General features: G+C 38.7%; 1 protein-coding gene across 3 annotated transcripts; it reads left to right on the forward strand.

Annotated features, from left to right (window-relative positions):
- The first annotated feature begins 1,375 nt into the window (after positions 1-1,375).
- On the forward strand, positions 1,376-15,216 carry prr15la (proline rich 15 like a). 3 transcript variants are annotated; one of them, XM_049561268.1, is made up of 4 exons: positions 1,376-1,392; positions 13,796-13,931; positions 14,116-14,292; positions 14,376-15,216. In XM_049561268.1, exons 3-4 carry the CDS (start codon positions 14,138-14,140, stop codon positions 14,788-14,790), a joined length of 570 nt encoding a protein of 189 aa, XP_049417225.1. In that variant the 5' UTR covers positions 1,376-1,392; positions 13,796-13,931; positions 14,116-14,137; the 3' UTR covers positions 14,791-15,216. The 3 variants fall into 3 exon arrangements, with proteins under 3 accessions (XP_049417225.1, XP_049417226.1, XP_049417224.1); XM_049561267.1 differs by lacking the exon at positions 1,376-1,392 and adding an exon at positions 9,102-9,650; XM_049561269.1 differs by lacking the exons at positions 1,376-1,392; positions 14,376-15,216 and adding an exon at positions 1,502-2,617 and having other exon boundaries at positions 8,702-13,931; positions 14,116-14,127.
- Positions 15,217-21,611: the final 6,395 nt, after the last annotated feature.

The following is a 21,611-nucleotide window of genomic DNA, read 5'->3' on the forward strand; positions in this document are numbered from 1 at the left end:
AAATGCTCTAACTGTTATCAGTGTGGTGATACATTATCTTTGACTCTGTGTTCCTCTGTATCTTGTGTACATCTGTGAATCCTTTGCCAGCCTCATTTTATTACAGGAAATCAAAGACAGGGGAGTAAAGAGCAGCCTATTCTCTCTCATGAACAACAATGGGCCGTCACAGTGATCTGGATAAAGAGATGGATCACAGCAGCTCTATTGCTCCTGATTTGCATGCCGCACTTCACCTACAGTGGAAATTCAGTGTAGCATCTACTAAAACACCCTGCCTCATTGCGGGCACATTTGCTTTACTTAGAGTGTCCTGTATGAGTGGTTGCTCTATGACTGTTCATTTCATTCAAGTTAAGTGAACACATCCTAGACTTGAGGATGTGAATCCACAGTTTGTGTGTGTGTGGTTGTGTGTGCATGCAGTTTTTGTTGCTGACCATTATAACTTGGTTACTTATTAACTCCTGTCCTACTTCCTGAAGCAGCAGATATGACTACATACTGTACAGAGGGCAGTTTATTACACAGCACCATCATTTATTCACAGCTGGAAAATCCCATGTGGAATTCATTTAGCAACAGATGATCAATTTGAAACTAGGTGCCTGAATGCCTATGAACTGTCTCTGATACTCCAACAGAGAGAGGGAAGACCCACAATAAATAAATAAAGGTGGAGATAGTTAGTGTTGAGTGTGAATGCTTTTTTTTTCTTTAACTGATTAATTTTCCTGGTCAGATTCTCTCTGGAAAGTATCAAAATGACATACAGTGAAAACCACACAAACCGTGTTGACCAGTCAACACAATGAGCAATTTATTTGAAACACATTGGAACATATGATAAATGTTGTGAAACTGTTGTAGTTAGGTTTAGGAAGCAAATCTACTTGGCTAGGTTTACAAAATATATCATGATTTGGGTTAAAATAACAGTGCTACATAATTAACATATGGTTGTCAAGCACTGATGTCACTCACATGATGACTTTACGCCATGTGAGTGACTGTACGTAAAACATATGTTAATGATATGTTAAAACAGCACTGACGTTTGGTTTCACACAAGACAAAGTTATGTTACCTTAAGTCAAAACAATGGTGTCTGTTTGTTTTGACACGAGACAAAGTTACGAAATGATACGCTAAACAGGATAGTGATTTCTTTTTTGTTCCACGTGGGACAAAGTAACGATACATTACATAAAAACAATAGTGACTTTTGGTTTCACACAAGAGAGTGTTATGTTACATTACTGTAAGTCAGTAGTGTTGTTTTACTGCAGTGCTGGTTTCGGTCTGAATGCCTGTTAATAATCACCTTTGGCACCTTAGCAACTGTCTATTGACACCTCTACGAATTTCCCCGAACACCTTAGCGACCAACTGGTAGGTATTTTATAAAACTTCTATTCAGTCAGCATGAAAGCTTTCATCAGAAGATTTTGACTTGTTTTTAGTGCAAACATACCACAGTGGTACAGTGTGTAACTTTTGTGGCATAGAATGAAAATAGTAAGACCTGCCAAAAATATTTTGAATGATTGATTCTGTTTGAGTTATGCTTGCTTTCACTTCAACATTATTAACCTTAGTGAGAAAGATAACATGCTTGATGTGTTGACATTACTGTTAAAAAAAATATACGTATATATCAAAATTCTCATTCTGAGGACAGTCACGTTATCAGGGTGCATGTTAACATGCTGTATGAAAATGATTAATAGGTTTGGGTCATTATTTGTCCAAGGTGGGTCTGACAACATATTGTAGTCACTGTTACTCTCTCATATGCAACCTGCAGCAAGACTGTGAACAGCCAGGCTTAGATTATTTACGTCTGAATTAGAGTCATGAGTTAAGGTAAAGGCTGGTTTAAGGTTAGGAAAGGAATTGTAGTCAATATCGTGAGTTTAGCCAAAGCTCTCACAAGCACAGCAAGGTTTGTGTGTATGTGTGTCAGTGGGAGGGGCCAAACACAGCACCTGTCACTCAGCACCTGGGAGATGACAGACAGAGGAGTGAATGTGGACAGTAAACTATAGAGTACAAGAATAAAGGACAAACCAGAGGGACGGGAACTGTGCTGTGGACTACTACTAACTCACCTGAGCTCTCTCTTCTAGTATTTCATGTGATTTGCCATCGCTACCTTCAGGAAAGATTTTTAAACTTTGCAACAGGGTGACGGCATCAAGCAACATGTTTATTGGCCTGATTCTCCAAATATACTCCCCTCATATGTAACATCACTTAAGGTTTTGGTGTAAATCTGGGTGAAGAAAATGGATGGTGGACTCTCCTCTGAGAAGAAACCGGGATTAAAAGCCTTCAGGTGAGACTTAAATTGTCCTGCCACTTTGTGGAAACGTCTTATCATAAACTGGCACCAAAGAAGCACAGACCTCTGCAAGTATACTTATGCATATAAACACAGTAGTATTATAACAGAGGTCAACAGGACAGTGGAAATGGAATGCAGTTCCCCAAAGTGTTTTGTGGCTAGAAAACTGAAATCTGGAGTTAAACAAGTTTTGGATTGAAGAGACTGGAAACTGATCCCGAAACCTGCTGAAGTCAACCACAGCTGAAGACAAACATCCGTATCAAACAGGTGAGTCTATAGCTTTGCATAGCAACTGGCACTTTGTACTCTGCTCCTACATCTATCTATCTATCTATCTATCTATCTATCTATCTATCTATCTATCTATCTATCTATCTATAAAGGATCAGGATACTTCTTGATGAACCACACAAGGTTCAGTTTGGTTAGTTGTTGAGCTGACAGAAAACTACCTGCAAAATTTTAAAAGTATTTAATAAGTCATATTTTAATATTTTGAGACGCATTTCCCAGGAAGAGAAAAAATAAACTGTGGCTTTTGTTTTCAAAACCATTTTTTCAAACTTTTTTCTTTACTTTTCTATTTTTCCCCCCAAAAACACAAAACCAGTGTCTGAATTTGAGGCAATAATTGTGGCCATACAGTTACATAATCATGGTAATACTGGTGGTGTTTGAGACTTTGAAGAGGCAGTGAGGCATGCGTTCATCTGAACCATAGTTCTCTAACTGATGAGCACTTTGGTGATCAGATATGTGTCTGCTTTGATATTATTCTCCCACTGATGGGTTTCTTGGTACTATTTTTTTTTGTCAATGCAGTGGTCCATAATGGTTGGGACTTTCTTCTTCTACTGGTTTACTAGCACCACTTCAGACCACTTGTGTCTGATCAACAGCCATCTCGGAAACAGATAATGACAAAGGAAAAGATGAAATGCAGACTATGAAAAGTTACTAATTATCATGTCTCTCCCTTTTTTAAATTTGATGGCCTTTTTAAGAATTATCAAGAAACTGTTTCCTGAGCTGCTGATATTTTCCCATTCTGCTTTAATTTTTAACATTTACAACCCTATTACATTACCCTTTTTTTTTCTTTCTTTTTTTTTAACAGCCAATTTTGTCATTGGTTTTAAAGCTTTTCATCCAGTTGTACCAGGGAGACTCGGTTAGTTGTTAATGAGCTCTTGTATCTGTCCATAAGTTTCATCCAAAACAAAACACTACAAATAATAATTTGATTTTTACCCCTACCCCTCGTTTTCAGGACACTAGTGATTCATTGACAACTTTCACGCAATCAACTAGCTGTGCTCTGTAGGCTACAAAAATGTGACATAGAAATAGCTAGTTAGCTGCCAAGACATTGGTATGCTAGTCATTTTGTTTGTTTTACTTGCTGTAAGGAAAAGGACCATAACACATTGACACAACATTAAGATAAAATAATACAATGGTTATCATCATTTTTAAAGTGGTAGACCAGCAGCTCATGTGGTCAGCAAGCAAAAACTACTGTTTTTTTCTCAATAGAGTCTGGTGGCTCTGACGATAACATAGATGGAGAACTGAAGATGTTAATGGCTTTCCATCAGAATGGGCTGTCTAACAGAAAGCTATACTTAAATGTGCACTTAAACTGTTAAAATGTTTTTTTAGGTGGCTGTATATTTTGCTATGACCCCTCCACAGCAATAGATTGCTTAGCTTTCATGGCGGTACTCCAGTCTGCTTCTCCAAACTGAAGGCGTGCCAATAGTCATCTACTGTATGTAATACACTGTACCCCATACAACCCCTTATCCTCTAGGGCGCATAAACACTTTAGAGGTTTTGTCTTGATACTTAACACGGCCACACCTCAAAAGGCAAAATGATTTATTTTTTCAGTAACATAAATGCTTGTACAAATAATGTTATGGCAGGGAAGGCAAGATTTCCAAGTGGCATGAGGGATTTTTCTGCTCTTAAAATCTCACAGGTTAGAGTTCTGGCTGTTGCACAGCACATTGTATGTGTAACATGTGAGTGGGCACATTTTGACCTTTTCACTGTAATTTAGTGGACACACCAGTTTTAAACAACACGTTTGGTCCAGTAGTCTGCTACCTGAGGCATAACAACCTTTGAACACCCTCTCCCATGTTTGATCTCTCTGTCAAACACACACACACACACACACACACACACACAGTAAACATCGTGGTTGGTAACACAGTGACTACACCCAGACAACAGTGACCACAGACTATGTTTTGAAATTGAAAAGCATTGATTTCTCTTACAGCACAGCAGCCGCAGCTTCTCACCAACACTTTTCATAATTGTATTGTAGCAGTACATGTATTCTACTGGATTCCAGTTATTATCCACCAGATTTCATTCAAAAGGTTGCATTGTTACAGTGATTCAAGCTGCATCTACTTCATTGATTTTTTTTTGTATTTCAGTATGTATTCAGGCTCTGACCGCTCTTTTCTGAAAAAGTCCTGAGATGTACAAGTGTTGATGTGTTGCTTAACATAAAAATTACAAGTTGAAGAGTGTTTTTAATGACAATACATTTATTTATCATGTAAATATATTTACCTTGTATTATTAATGATATGGATCAGTAAATAAGTTGTATTTGATCCCATTTAAGAGTACACTTTTGCAGACCACAAATTAGACGAGTTAGCAAGCTGATCATCCAACTGTCTCTCCAGCTCGCTCGCTGCTGCTGTGGACTGCTTAGCCGGGAGAAAACAGACAGCAGCTCTGGAAACAGACTTTCAGTTGGCGGCTGTAGTAGCTCAAATTTGGCCAGCACTAGATGTTACAGCAGGCTGATGGCGAGTGGCAGTGCCAGGTTTAACCTTTGTAACAGCAGCAACAGAAAGTTTGCTGATCCAGCAGGGGAGTCGGGGCTGTCCGGTCCCCTGTAGCTGCAGTTAGCGTTTTTGTTGGGTGCCGTGCGTAATGTTATGACCGGCTCAAGCCGCAACACAATAAGGGACACAACACCGGGTTAAATGCAAAAAGGATATCTTGGAATCTTGTGCCAGGGAGTTGAGAGAGAGAGAGGGGGCAGAGAAAGGAGCCATTTATATAGACCCAGCCCACAACTTCATGCGAACTTCACTCCTTAGTGAACTGCACCTAGAACACAGAAACATAAAACAGACACACACACACACATGCAAAACAATAAGAAAACACAGAGTGACACATAACAGTAATCACATGTATTCACTGTTGAAGGAAATAAACATCTATGTGCAGTGCTGTACCAGTGCAGTGCGTTTATTTTGAAAGATACTGTATGGAAACTGTACATTTCCTGTGAATATGGAAATGAAGACACAATGCATGTAACAGAGGCTGAGGTTGACACTGTGTCCCAGAATGTCAATAAGCAACGCACCCAGGGTATGACCAGGGTTTGACCAAATGTCAATGTGTGACTAGGTCAGAGTGAGAATGTGTGGGGGGGTCAGTCTCCGGAACTGCTACCTGCTCTCCTAACGGCGAGCTGGTCTGTGTCAGTGGGGAGTGAGTTGGAGTACACACTGTGATTTGAGGCTCTGGCTAATGTTAAGTCCATACATGAGAACATGAAGCTGCAGCCATGAGCCTTTGAAATCCAGCCAACAGAAGGCTAAACTAATAGCAACATTTCCTCTCCTTCTCTGAAACACTGCACTGAAATTGACGCGTTTTATTTTGTTGGCTAATCACGGATACACTGTTTCAGTTTTAAAGTTGCATTACAAACATTCAGACATCCTGACAGTTTTTTCTGACTCTGCAGGTGCACAACACCTATGTAACACCACAAAAGAATCAAAAAAAATATTATTTTCAAAAAGCAACATGACTGCTCCAACACACCCATTCCCACAGAAAGCCGGTCAAAAACAGAACAGCGAGGAAGTCGATACTCACGCCACTTCAAAGTTGTATAGAATCCACATCGAATGGGACAAAGGGAGCCAAACAATATCAGTTAGCCTAGCGTATCACATCTTCATGAGAAAGAGAGAGAGAGTGAGAGCGTGTGTGTGTGTGTGTGTGTGTGTGTGTGAGAGAGAGAGAGAGAGAGAGAGAGAGAGAGAGAGAAAGAAGAAAAGACATAATAAAACAATGTGGGTTAGTTTCTGTTTACTCAGCTGCTATAAAACTTGCCCTGGGGCCAGAAGGCAATCAGGAACTGACCTGCAGCCAGTTTGCATGCCAGCTGGGACAGTTAGCAGAAGTTCTAGATAATAGAACAGTTAACCAAAGTGCAAGCTGATCTCTACAGTAGGTCATATCTTAGTGTTAGTGGATTGTTTCTCCTTTACCCTTTAAAAATAATAATGATGATAATGATGATGCTCTATGAAGACTGTGGACACCCCTATGCACATACCATACATTTTCACCATTTAACCTGCATTTAAAACTCCCCTTTTCAGGGCTGCCAAGTTTTTAGAAATGCCTTGAGTGAGACACAGTGGAAATTGGCCACGCACAGCAACATTTTTAGTGGGGCTGTTCAGGGTCACCACCACATACCAAAGACATTAATTTATGTATATTATTATGTATATACTGTTAAACTTGAATTTTACTATCCTGGTGTGGCTCCACATCTTGACAAATGAAGGCCTGTCTCAATTAGATAACAAGTCTGCCAAGCAGTTCATTTTTATATAAGTTCTCTGGATGTACAAAAGCAGGTTGTTGGCTACTTGCTGGAGCTTACGTTATAGAGCTGTGTCTACACATCGTTAGCTTGGTTAGATTCTCTGCAATTCAAGAGTTCAGTTCATTTTACCGAAACCATGAGCACCAGAGAAGACTGTCATTCATTTGGCTTTACTGACATTATGAAAAACAAGTGGTGACTCCCTTCCTCTGAATCTGTCATGAAGTCAGAATACGTGTCCATTCTCTGATTACCCAGTAAGTTAAAATATTCCTTTCGTCCGTAAGGGTCCTCTGATTAAAAGAATCAAAAGGGTTTTTCATGAAAAGTTACGAATATTATTTGTTTTAACAGGATAAAGTGGTGTTGGGTCGGTATGCCAGGTGCCATAATCCTCGAGTGTTGTCATAATGCTCTCTTTCTGTCTCTGATGTGCTGTCTGTCAGATCAAATGAATGATTGGTAATGATAGTGGTTATTTGAAGCCTAATTTTTAAAAGTAATATTCATAATTGTTCAAATAAACAAATTGATCATATTACCCATCTTAACTGAGCAACAGTTTCATGTAAAGGAATTTAAGGCCTGTCTCATATAGATGCCTGTCCCAAATACAGGCCTGTTAAGTTCAGTGAATTAAGCACATAATAGCCTGGGCTACTAAATGAAGTTATTGCAGGGGGGCAATTTCTTTTTTCTTCAAAAAATTAAATATTTATGAAAAAAACACATTAAAATGAATCCAACATAATAATAGCAAAGATAAATCAACCTATTTGCAAAAAGAAGGATTTATTTTATTTTTTTTTTAAATTTTCAGCCCATAATATTGATGATAGGCAAACTTCTAGCTAATGCTAAATGACTGTGTGGCACCTGTCCCCTTAGCCTGATAAACTTTGAAGACCTAAGTTCTAAAAGACAGGGCTGGTGCACTCACATATCCATGAGCCTGACTTATGTTTCTCTTTGACACACACATGACACAATGACACACGGTAACATGAGGTTGTGTGCATCCACACCATATGGAGACTTTTGAATTACACTGAAATATTTACATTGCCATTGGTGGTTGGTTGGCAAAATGGCAACTAATAAGTGTATGCTATATCGAGAATATTTTCGCCGCTTTACCTTTATGTCAGATGACGTTTTGACAGGAAGAGCCATCCATGGCTTCAGTTCCCCATCTATGCTCTGGTCAAAAGTCACCAGACTCAATAGACAAAAACAGCAATTTTGGCTCACTGATCACAGGAGCTGCTGATCTATCGCTGCCTTGATCAGTTAGATTGTTTGTGTTACTGCGTGACTTTGGTGAATCCGAAATGAACCCTGTTAAATGCCAAAGTTAAACAATAACACAAACAAAAAATAATTGATCAAGGCAGTGGTAGACCAGCAGCTGCTGTGCTCAGAGATGTTAAATCAGTGATTTTCTCAATGGACTCTGGCTTTGAGGAAAGCAATATAAACTGATATAGATTTTTTAATGGGGACTCTTCTTAGTGGCTAAAATACATTTTGTTGCTGACCCCTCCACAGCAGTACATTGCTTAGTTTTGGTGTTGGACTCCAGCCTGCTTCTCCAAACTGTGGGCGTGCCCACTGACAACTGACCAAACCAAACCGTACTTTCTTTTAAAAATATATATTTTTTACCCTCTCTCCAGCATTCCCTCCATCCCACCATTCATCCATCATGGCAGAGCCGTCTCCAGGCTGGTGGAAGCTGACCTTCCTGAGGAGAAAAAAATCCCAGCCCAAGGTTCTGTATGAAATTCCCGCAGAGTCTGTTTCCAATGCAGCCACTGGCCAGCATGGGTCCGGCACAGCCACTACAGCTGCTGCCCACCCGGAGAACATGGTACACAACTCTCAGCTGGATGCCCGACTGGAGAGGATCATGGATAAAACAACATCCACCAAGGGGCGCCACGTCAAGGTGTCTCACTCTGGGAGGTTTAAGGAGAAGAAGAAAGTGCGAGCCAGTCTGGTGGAGAACCCGGAGATGTTTCCAGGGGGTGACCCCACAAAAGATGAGAACCAGAGGGCCGGGAAGTGACAGTGTGGTGGTGGTTGCTGCTTCATCCACTGTAGAGTTTAAAAGGGACTTATTATGCTTTTCCTAATTTTATGTCATATATATAGCATTAAAATGAAGGATGTTCATGTAAACATGGCCAACGTTTCAAATAGCAGGGTAAAGGTATGTAGAAATAATTCCTGTTAGCAAAAACCTCATGTTTGCTACCATTGTGAACACTCCATCTCCAACAGTTTTTTCTACTCTGGCTACAGTATGAGGTCACATTATGCTGGATTTCTTCATAAGGTTTTCTGTTCCAGGCACACTACTGCAACTGCTATGTAGCCTATACTGCTAAATGAAGCTACATGCTAACGACAGGAAGACATGTAAACATGGTTGCCAGTGTTGGAAATTTCTCCCCGGTTTTCAGATTATATTCCTGCTGGAACAGGTCCAGTTGTGTTTAGAAGCTTTTACTGGTGATTTTGTTTTATTTTTTTTTCCCACGGCAGAGAGTGCCACCATTCTCCAGTTGAGTCATTCCCTGTCTGCAAGTACACTGCTAATGTCAACATCATTCTCATAGAATGGTTTGTATGATATCCTACAAAAAAAATGCATGCACAACAGTTAATATGATACTGTACGAACTTGCGTCCCACGAATAACGTTATGTCCTTAACGTACAGTTAGAATAGAATAGAATAGAATAGAATAGAATAGTACTTTATTGTCGTTATACAACGAAATTACCTAAAGTTACCTAATTAACACAGAGTTATTGAGGTTAGGGTTAGGCAATAAATTTTACAGTTTAGGAAAACAAACATGGTGAGGACATACCTTAAAATGACTCAAAGTTCACTCAAAGTTCAAAGTACACCTAGACCACATAGCAAATGTATCTAGTCATGCTTCGTGGATCTACACATCTTTACATTTTTTTTTTTTTTTAATTTAAAAAACAAAATGGTTAAAACCTACTGTAAAATTCTGCCTGGGTTGAATAATGATAATTCACTCGCCTATACCTTTCAAAAAAAAAGTTCACCCTTACTTGTTAGCTGCAATATTAATGCATATACTGTGGTCTACCTTTTTTTAATCAAGGCAGTGTATTTCAATGGAATCAACATCTAGCAAAATATGAAACTGAACCTGAAAGAGAGCAAATATTCTAGAAAGTTCTCAGCCATTGCTTTAGAAGTCCAACTGGGGAGGCTGTGGGTGTTCAATGACTGTTTCCTGAAAATGAATTTGTAGCTTGGTGTAGCTGAAATCAGTGCTGGTATCTGTGTACACACCCTCTCCACTAGAAGACAAACAGACTGCGTGCCTAGAATATAACCACATCAAACTGCCAATGTGCATATCTTGCCAATAAAACCAGTAGAGGGTAGCATTGCGCTATCCAGAACCCTACCCTAACCTTTTAACAAATTGAATCTGTTCATTCAAACTCTCCCTTATTTTAGTTTCTGTGTTAAAGTATCAAAATAGATGTCATGCTCCTACAGTTGCTATAAACATTTCAATTTGGTTTGTCAGTGCTCCAAAACTTGGGATTTTTTTTGTAAATTAATTATAGGAATAAAAAGTGTCTGGTTTTAAAAGTAAATGATTTGTTCTTGCAGTTGTATTTTAGACTTACATCCATGCCAAAAAATGTATAAAGAATATACATTAACAGATGTGAATAACAGTAAAAAATTAAGAAACGTGGCTGTAGGGATGATACTATAACCTGTCCAGTTACCAAACACGTGTGTGCGTGTGTGTGTGTGTGTGTGTGTGTGTGTGTGTGTTTGCATCAAATCTCGTACCATGGTCATATAAACGGGATGAAGACAGAGTTATCAAACTGGACTTTACACTTCACATCCCTTACTTAATCCCTGCACTTGTCATTTTAATGTATTTCATCAAACTGGACCTGAGGTTTAACATTGCATTCAACCTCCACTGTTGATTTATTATTTATTTTTTTTTATTAATAATTATTTAAGCACATGTCACATTTAATTTTAATTCATGTCAACTTTATATTCCATATACCTAATATATTAGTCCACAGCCCAACCTATATTTCCTTGTTACAGTCAACTTTAATTTCAACTGTATTACGATTACATTCTGTGAATAATTACAAAATTTCAATTTATTCTTAATATTACTCTGTTAATTTATCTGTTGTTGTTATTATTATTATTATTACCTTATTTTTGTCAATTTTTTTTCTTCTTTGTTGTATCTTTTGGGAGCAAGCGCTATATTGTAATCTTTGAAGGTGACTCATTTTGGTCATTATTTCCAATCAAAACCTAACAAACAAAAAGCTTCTTTTTTTCATACTGGGCCTTGAGACAAGGCCACAGATGGCTTGTGTGTGATGATGTCCAAATAAAGAATCATGAACCACTGGTTGTATTTGTTGATGCCACTAGACGGTGCTCTACGTTTATTAAAAAAAGGCTCAAACAATGGCAGTCCAGTGTGCTTTCAACCCTTTGTTGAACAGAGAGTGCCCTCTAGTGCGCTCAGAAAATAAAGAAAATGGCTCATGAAGCTTTATTTGGCCATCACTTCTTTTGTAGATAAAAGGAGAAAATTACAATTTTCCCATAGAGGAAGGTCACAACCTGGAGAGTATTATATGTCAGTATGAAGATTGTATACTGTAGGTCTCTTGCTTTGACCTCTGAACATGGACCACTTAGCATGTTTGAGTGCTTATAATTACCAACAATAGGTGCTACAGGCATGGGATCAACTATTATAGAAAGCTCTTGACCTCAGCTATTGTGAGTATAGTCAGTGACAGGAAGGACTGCCAAATATGGGTTAAACATGATTAAAATGAATTTTTACCCATTTAACAATTATATATATTTAATATCTGATTATACACGTGTTTACAATCCCCTTAACTTGTAAAGAGATATATCTATTGACTATATATAACATCTAGTACAGCTAGTTATTACATTGCATCAAGATGATCTATGTCAAGCTAAATAAAGATATTGTACAAGACTGAAATTGGTTTGAATTAAATGACAGTTTTGCTAAGCCTAATCCTAGATCAAAGTGGACTGGCGCCTTCTCCATAGCAATGGTAGCTGACACTCATGTAACCTTCTCCCATCCAAAACCAAGCGGCACCCTTTGAGGCTAAAAATGAAGCCATTGCCAAAGTACCAAAAACCGCAGTTCATCAAATGACCAGGAGGCTGACTCTAAAACAGAGTCAGCCCCCATGGATCCCCAAGTTGAAATGCCCAACTTTATCAGAAATAAACATGTTTTCAGCCTGGTGCAAAAACAATTTTGCTCTCTATAGTTAATTTCAATATTCACACTGTACAGGGGGTGAATATTTTATAACTCACCTGTTTACATTTGCTTAAGGCCCATAGTTAGGGTTATTTAGGGGCATGGCTACTTGAGGGACAGGCTGCACTGGGTGAGTCAGATCCACCCTCGCTCCAACACAGCACTAATCTCTTAACCAAATATGGTCACTTCTGGCTCCAAAAAACCAAGATGGTGACGGCCAAAATGCCAAAACTGGTGGCTTCATAACAACAAAGCAATGGGTAACTACGGAAGAGGATTACGGAAGTGAGTTCTGACTTTGATCTCAGAATTATGAGATTAAACTCAGAAGTCAGAATTCTGAGAAAAACTCAGAACTCACTTTTTTTAACACAGTGGCCCTAATCCTCTTCCGTACCTAATCCTCTTCCGTACCTAATCCTCTTCCATACATATGCACTTAATGAATGAAGATTATGAAAATGAAACACACAATTCACGCTTGAAATGTTATTAAAACACATTTTAATGCTGAAACTATCATAAAATATTGAGTTGTCCACTGTTTTCTCCCTTTGAAACCTGGGCAAATCATCTTAATTTCTTTAAATACATGAAAACAAGGCACCAAAAGAAGAAATGACCCCAAAAAATAGCAAGAAATTAGTAAAAAGAGGAAATTAAAAACAAGAAAGTTATTTTCAAAGAAGACAAAGAAATTTTAAAACAAACAAACAAACAGGAAAATGACCTGGAAATGAGAAATTGGTGCACTTTCTTCAAGAAGCACAGGAGAAGTGATGTCTCTCCAGGTTTCAAAGGGTCAACACAAATGTCCACCATTTTCTTCTGTAATCACAGAAAGACACTTGGCAGTCACATGAAGTGTACATGGGCCAAAAAATGTAGGCATCTCACAGGAGCTATTATTACATTAATATAATCTATATTGTAGATCACACAGACAGATAAACTCAAGTGGAAGCAGTTACAGTTTTGCTTTGGCAATTTACTTTGTGGTAACAGCTGGAACGTGACAGTGCTGTAATAAAGTGTCAACAGTGTGGTCTCAGATCACCATGAAAACATGTTTAATGGCACGTTTTTTTACTTTCATTTTTACTCTCATGGGATAATGAAGGGGCTTTTGCTTTTTTTTGTTACAAGGCTGAAACGTGATTTAACATTACCACAACAAGTTTGGTCTCGTCAACATCAAAACGTGTTCAGTCACACTTTCACTGTCATTCCTCTGTGTGGGGATTAGGGCGTTCCCAGGGTTTACTTCTAAGAGATTGTTTAAGAAGTGGTAATTAGGGAACTGTAACAAAATGAAAAAAGAAAAAGGTTTACATGTGTGTGTGTGTGACATATGACTTTAATTCGTAATATACAACCTTTGATTACCTTTTAATGACAGGAGTTGGTGTTTGGAAGGCGCTTCCTACACAAACAGGTGCAACCCACAGCTGTTCTCTTTTTCACCTTTATAAGGAGATTACCTGAAAGCTTGACAGACAGAACTTGCTGCCGTCTTTCAGAAGCATTCATCCCAGGTAAGCATAGCTTCATAAGTTAAAAAATTGGATAATCTCCTATTCTCTCTTCACTAAGAGGAATATTTCTCCTGCTTTAATGTCTCTCTGGAACATGAGCATTTTTGTCATATTTTGACTGCATCTAAAAGCAGGAAACTTTTATGAACACAAATTTTTGTTTGTTCTCTGTCTGTCTGAGCAGGTCATATTGTTGCACAGCCAATATGCCTAAATCCAAAAAGACTGGAATATCAGCAAGCACTGTTCTGGATACAGCAGTTTTAGTCGGCAGTCAAGCTGCTGATCTGCTTTCAACACACCGTCAGTGTTCCATCGAGATAACAAATAAATCCTCTAACTACACCCTCTGTACCCCCAGGTAACTGCAATTATTTTCTATTCTTTCACAGAAATAAGTTTTACATGAAAACATGCAACTTCTTAATATTTTTCTGTTTCTAGTGTATACATTGATAGTGGTTACTGCGCCGAGCCTTTGCCACCAAGTATTGACCCGCCTTCATCTGGGAATGCACTCTTCACCAAGACTGCCAACACTGCTCAAGGAGCTGTTGGTGTCTTCACTTATGATCTCCTCAACAAATCTACCATGGAGTCCACTGAGAAAATAGCTGTCATGTTCTCTGTGCCCTATAACTACAACCTGTACTCCAACTGGTACGCATTGGGAATCTTTGAAAAGAGCAAAGAGTGTGATCATAATCTTTATTATCACATGTACAACAACACAGACCACACATTTGTCAGAAAAAAAGCAGGCCTCAGTGTCAGTCACAGGAAGGATCGAGTTGCCATCATGGCATCAATGGCAGACTCTTATCAGCCGGTCGTGAAGATAGAAGTTAAAGATAACTGAAGTAAGAGAATTGAGAAGTGCTCAAAAGTACATGGCACTGTAAACAGCACATTTGTGCATTTTCCAACAATTCTGCTTTCAAATGTTCTGCTTTCTTTTTTTATTACAGATGATTCTGTGCCAACAGCTAATATATTACACAGTGTTATTTTGATGAATTTTGTTCTAAGCATTCAAAACTAGGAATACGGACTTAAGATTTTCATTATGCTTTACAACATTACTCCGCTGCTGTAATATGTACTGTCTGTATTAGAGCACAAGATGGATGTCCTTCAAAATAAGAGAAAAGGATAATGCATTTGATAGATAACATATACTGTGATTTCAGCTGTAATGTTTTGTGTCACATTTATTGGCTTCATTAGATCATGAGTTATACACTGTTTTAAACATCACTTCAGTTTAAATCTCAAACATTAAAAATTGCAATATGTCAGTATCCGTGTGAGTGTGGTTATTCTTAATCGTGTAATATTTTTGAAAAAAGTAAACTTTACAATAATTGGATCAGGTTAGACAGGATGTTCTGCTTGCATACAGAGTTGCTACTGTCTTGAACAAAGAATTTATGTCTGATAACACAGGTTTCACATACAAAAAAATAAAAAGTAAAAGCAACTTAGAGAAATAGTTTAACATTTTTGGAAATTTTACTTGTTAAGGGTGAAATGAGAAGACTAATACTGTCTGTGTGGTAAATATGAAACTGCAGCTTGCATTCTGCTATCTGAGCTTAGCAGAAATGGTGGGGGGGGACAGTTACTCTCATGCCCTGGCTTTGTCCAGAGTAGGTATATAATTTCCATGTTCCAATACTCGCATTAAGGTGTTACAGAGTACTCGGGTACTCGGGGGAAAAAAAAAAAAAAATCTAACACAAGAACTGGAATGTTAATAGTCCAACAATGGAAAACAAGAGCAATTTGAAATTCATGTGTTGAATAACAAGGCTTCAATTAGCCTTTTTAACCATGAATCCAAAGTTAACGTACAAAAATATCAATAAGCTTTCTGTTGCTGCTGTTACATGGATTAGATGCATGCTGAAAGAGCTTTGCAATCGCTCTTGCCAGTCAGTTCATCTTGTGCGTGGTCATTAAACCTGTTATTAACTGTAGGTAAGTTAGCCATGTAATGCTAACAATTAGTCCTGTCTCTTGACAAACTGTCCCCAACACAAAGCTCACACTCCCGTGGCAGTAATCTGGAGGAGAAGGAGCTAAGGAGGCACTAAGCTGAGCAGCACCCTGGACACAGCTCTACAACAAAGATTTTACCCATTTTACATAGTAATGGAAAAAAAAGAAAAGTCATTTTTAAATGTGGGGAGGTTGTGAGGTGATTTTTCTACATGTTGAACAAATACTGATGTCCAAATTGGTTACTTAAGTACTCAAATCCCCATGCCAATCCCTCATCCAAAATCAAGGAAATCCACTTACCAGCACCTCTAAAGATCACTATCTAACATGGTGAATCTAAAGTGTCAAAATAATACAGCTGTGCATGTGAATTTTGTCCTCTGGAGGAACAGTAGCTGGACTTTCTTGTTCAGGTTAGGCCTTAGGTGGTGTCCTAGTATTCACTCCGAGATATTTACTGTACCAGGCAAACAGTGCTGCATACCATAAACTGAAAGGTCAGATGGGGGGAATAATAAGAATAATGCTCTATCATCAACATAGCAGAGGCAGGAAAAACAATGGTTGGGACAGCACCAAAGTGTAATGGGAGAAAATGAGGGGTCCCAGGAAGAAGCCTTGCAGAACCCGTTACTAGGCTGTGTGTTCAGATTTCTCTCCTTTTTATGCCACCCAGGAAGAGTGGCCTGTCAGGTAGCATGCTTACAGAGTGGGTGAGAAAGAGTAGAGAGTGGGATTGACCCTACCTACTTGCAGGTCCACATGAGCCCACCACCTCCCAAGGGGGTTGACTGTCCATTGAAGGAGCCGGCTACAGAGTTTGTAGTCCACGGTAGCTCTAGCTAGCTAGCGACTCTCAGCCGGCTTTGATCTGCACACCAGGCAGGGACAGTCCCGAAAATCCTCTTCACGTCTTCTTCAATGACCAATGGCAACACCGGCTTTCACCAACAGACACGGCTCCACTCTCTCACTCACTCTGTGTCCTGACACTCACGCAGGCATACACACATCAAAGAGCTCGCGCGCAGATTAAAGAAAGGCTGCAACTACATAAATGCCGACAGAACTACGGCATCACTATTGAGACACGCAACATGCATTACAGACAAATATACTTACAAATATGTTTGGCATGAAAATAATAAACTAAATCAAAGTGAGAAAAAAGAGAAACCTAGCTGGGCGGGGGCAGGGTTATTTCGTATTCCTTATTATTACTCAAACTGAGCTTAACTGAACTAATCTAAATGTGCTTCTGGACCATCGTAACAAATGTACACTCATGACATCTGGACCAAATCACTGTACACTTACACTACTCATGGTTCCTCATGTGCTGGCAGAGTAACTTCTCTGGAATAGGAGGTAAAAGAGTCTCTCAAAATAGTGCTCTAGGAGCTATGACTGTTCCTAGTTCCTGAATTGCAGAATAGACAAAAACGGGAATTTTACTAACTAGGTTATTAGAACTATGAAAAGGTTCCTCTGGTCTGAAAATGCCTTACGTTAACACACATCATAGATGGCATCTGGCTGGAGCATTAATTGTGTCCCTTCAATAGACTGTGGCAGCAGTTATCTCACAGGGATTTTTTTGTTTTGTTTTTGGGCTGTTTGTACAGGTAGTAACATTTGGCTCAGGAGCTTGCCAAAGTATTGGCTGGGACAGTTTGTATTACCCACCACCAATATGCACATGAAGACTAGGGTGCAGTAAGTTAGTCTGGATTAAGTACATGGGAAGGGGACACTCCATGGAAAGTCAATCCTTATTACAGATACAAAGATATCTGTTCTCAGGATTTAATGATGTGCATTGAGCATCAATTGTTGTAAAGTGGGGAAGTAAATATTCATGTATGGTAACTGTGGTCTGCTCACTGTGCTTTCATTAGTCATCTTTTGGTTTTGATTTCATATGATGTTAAACATGTAACTACACTTTGACTGAGCCCTCATATGGATGTCATGTCTCACACTTTCAAGATGACCTGTAGCTAGCTGCTCACTTTCACACCACAACTGCATGGTTTTTAACATTTTATGGTCACCCACAGCATTTTCAACCAAACAGTTCCAGGAACTATGTAAACACAGCAAATACACTCAGTAACCAAGGTGGTGGGAACTAAAATGTCTAAGATTCCTGTTTGCATTTATATATATATAGCCTATATATATTTATTTTTTTTGTAAATAAAGTCATACAGGCATACACGTCTGTATTACTGAATCAGCAGCACCATAGTGTAGGGAATTAGTGTGTTACACAAAGACATATAAGCAAGCTGGATGCTTAATGAAACATGGATTTGAGCCAGTTTAATCATGTCTAGCTCAAACACCTCTTCTTGTTTAAACATAAGTAGGATAGGGTATGTCCATGGGATAATAAGTGTATTTCTCAGTCTGTGCTGTGTGTGCACACTTTTGTGTGTGTGTGTGTGTGTATGTGTGTGCAGCAGCTGCGCGCACATGGTGAGCTCTTTGTTACTTGTCTCTGTTCTTTACATTGCACGGTGCAAATGAGCCTCTGCCTCTTGCTCTGGCTGCAGCTTCCACCACCCCCTCTCCTTTTTAAAAATCTGATTGCGCTTCCATACAACCACAGGACTCTTATCACTTGTTTTATTTTCCAGGCCTGCAATGTAAATGGTTTCTTTCCAGTAAATTTAACTTGTTTTAGGAAAGGTAGGTGGCTTTGATTTCCTTTTTCAATATTAACAAATAAATAAATATAGACCTTGGGTTGACATAAGCAAATAAACTTACAATTGTCATGTTTATACAGGCATGTAATAAAATTAGTATATTTCATTTTCAACAGATAAACAAACCAAAACAGGATCAAAAACCCCCACATTTCTCCTTAGAGTACCCTGTGAGATAGCCTTGGCAGTTAACCAACTGTGCAATATAGTCTGTTGCAAAACTACACACTGTCTTTTTTTATTTCCGATTAGAGCACTCTCTATTTTAGTTTGCTGATAAATGAAAATGTGCCAACCAGGTCTTTAAAATCAAATTATAAAGGAAAAACATAGTGTTTAATATTATACAGTTTTATTTATTGTTATAATTTTAACAAAATACCCCAACAAATGATACATTTCTGTAATACTGAAGATCTAACCTATCCATTTGAGGAGAAAAGAAAGTTTTATCATTTTTCAAGGATGCATGACCCTTTTAAGTAAACTGACCCCAAACCCCTTTTTTTGTATCATTTGGGTGATTGGGACAGGACCTTTTGGGTGATTGGGAGAGCACAATTCACTGATTTAGGCTAGTGTAAGCATATTTATTGCACAGTTCATTTCATTAAGACTCCATGTATATTTTTGTCAAACTTTATCACTGAAGTCCACCCACACTCGTGCAATATAAAGCTGTCTTTCCTCACTCTCGCACCCTCCCTTAATTCTCTCCTCATTCACTGAACACATTTATACAAAAATGTTTGACTTCAAAAAAGTGAACACATGCCACACAGGTCAAAACATGCTAATCAGGATTAGTTGGTGTTGGGTTAAGAGGTCAAGGCTAAGTGTTTGGTTTGGCTTGGATAGTGTATTAGTGTAAACTTGGTGCTTTTTGCTAGTTGGCTAGTCCAGCTGACAAAAAATGGCCTGCAAAAATACACTGAGCAAAATCAGCTAGTCTGTAAATATTTTTATGGTTGATTATTGTTCTGCAGACACAAACAGGTTATGAAAAACTAATCTAGAGCTAAAAACATGCAAAATGGTTCTCTATTGCAAGGTTGATAATTTTCTTTATAAGCAAAGCCTTTTAGCGCTATCCCAAAACCATGCTGTCCCATTCACCCAAAGCATGTTTGTGCTAATAGGACAAAATAAAAACATCTTACTAGCAAAAACAGACATAATAAACACATTGTTTCTGATATCGGAGCAGGAGTACATCATAATCACGTTTCCATCATAGTTTGTACAATATATTATCTATGATAATTTCATGACCTTATGATGAAAACTAGCTCATGTCATTTTCCTTGTCTAACGCATTGCAGGGTCAACTTCCTGTTTGATGTCACACCTATGAAGGTGATGATAGGTGAGAAAATAAAACCTGTATAGTTATACTGTCTCATTTGACCTCTTATCCCAAACACCCTTAATCCACCCTATACATATATACTTTTTAAAAACTTTTAAAGTTATACATATTATATATCTAACTATTATTTAGTAATATATATTGTGTATATTGTATAGTCAAATCCCGGTCAGGGCAGGTAACACAGTCTGAACCCTTAGGCAAGGTTCTTAATGCTGCTAGCCTACCTCAGGTGAGTGAAACCACAAAAAAAAGAGTCATACCGCACCCTCTAAAAGTCTGCTAAATGATGTGAATGCAGCACTACCAAGTAACTGAGCCAAATCAGCTAATATACACCACAGCAACAGTGATCCTAGAGATGCTTGGCGACAAGATGAACACCATGAGCCACAAAGAGCATTTTCCTCCATGGAGAAGGAGGCTGGAGGCCAAGATCGAGGCAGCACGAAAGAGGTTAGTCAACTCTCAGAGCTACAGAAAGGTGTGGGGAAGAAAGGGATCCCTAGGAAGTAGGCACTGGAGAATGGCAAGCAAAGGCTCACCTGCCTAAAGAGATGCAAGAGAAGTATAAGCCAGAGGAATAAATAGGTTGTTTTCCACTGGACCATCCAAAGTGCACTCTCAGTGGCAAGGTAATAACACGACCACAGATCCACCCACGGCTGAAACTGTACAATACCTGAAGAGTAAAAGGTCACATAACTGGAGTTCAGTTCTTGCAGTATTATTGCAGTATCGCTCTCTGCTGCAATACTGCAAGAACTGAACTCCAGTTCTTGCAGTATTGCGGCAGTGAGCGCCGACATGGCAACAGAGCAGAGAGCCGACATGGTTGCAAAGGAAGTACGGCCCCAAATTTTAGTCCAAGAGGCACACATGGTAATATTCATTTTTTGCACGTTTATAGGTTCAGGAGAGACCAGAGTAAATGAAAGACCGGAGTAAAGGGGCGCTGTTTCAGAGGACACGGAACAGTCACTCCCGATACTGGACAGAGAGTAGGGGAGACCGCGGGTAATTGTAACATTTTTTACACTTTCCTTCATAACTCACTGACTACTTTAAATACACCAGCCATCTTTTGAACCACATATACACATACTGTATATATGCCCAGTATTTAATAATAGAGTTTATATATTTTCACTGCTATTGTAGCAGTGGTTGGGGGCAATTGTAACACTGTGAAATAAGCCATGAAATGAAATAAGCCAAATGTGGGTAATTTATTTCAGCATGCAACAGAGATAATGAACAACACCGAAATTATAAATACTAAAACACTAAAATACAAACGTGTTTAAAATACAGAGGTACCATAGAGGTCCCTAGTTACAATCATCACATTGGTTGGCACAAAATTCCTTAGCCTATTAAAAATCTATAGCTAAACTAGAGAGCTTGTACAATGAATAACATTGAAATTTAAAATAGGCCTACTGAAACTCTAAACTACAAAATGTGTCTGGAAGACAGAGTTACCATAACGAGTAGTCCCTAGGTACAAACATCACATAAGCTAGGCTGCCACAAAATGTCATATTTAAAATCTATAACTTAACTAGGGAGCTTGTACAATTCAATAATATA

This window comes from Epinephelus fuscoguttatus, linkage group LG19 (genome assembly GCF_011397635.1).
Source record: "Epinephelus fuscoguttatus linkage group LG19, E.fuscoguttatus.final_Chr_v1".
Classification (NCBI taxonomy): domain Eukaryota; kingdom Metazoa; phylum Chordata; class Actinopteri; order Perciformes; family Serranidae; genus Epinephelus; species Epinephelus fuscoguttatus.

What these genes read in the sequence shown, in the direction of transcription:
- prr15la (XM_049561268.1), top strand. Translation starts at nt 14,138, where the DNA reads ATGCCTAAATCCAAAAAGACTGGAATATCAGCAAGCACTGTTCTGGAT. An exon ending in TACACCCTCTGTACCCCCAG is followed by an intron (nt 14,293 to 14,375) that starts GTAACTGCAATT and finishes TTCTGTTTCTAG; the next exon opens with TGTATACATTGATAGTGGTT.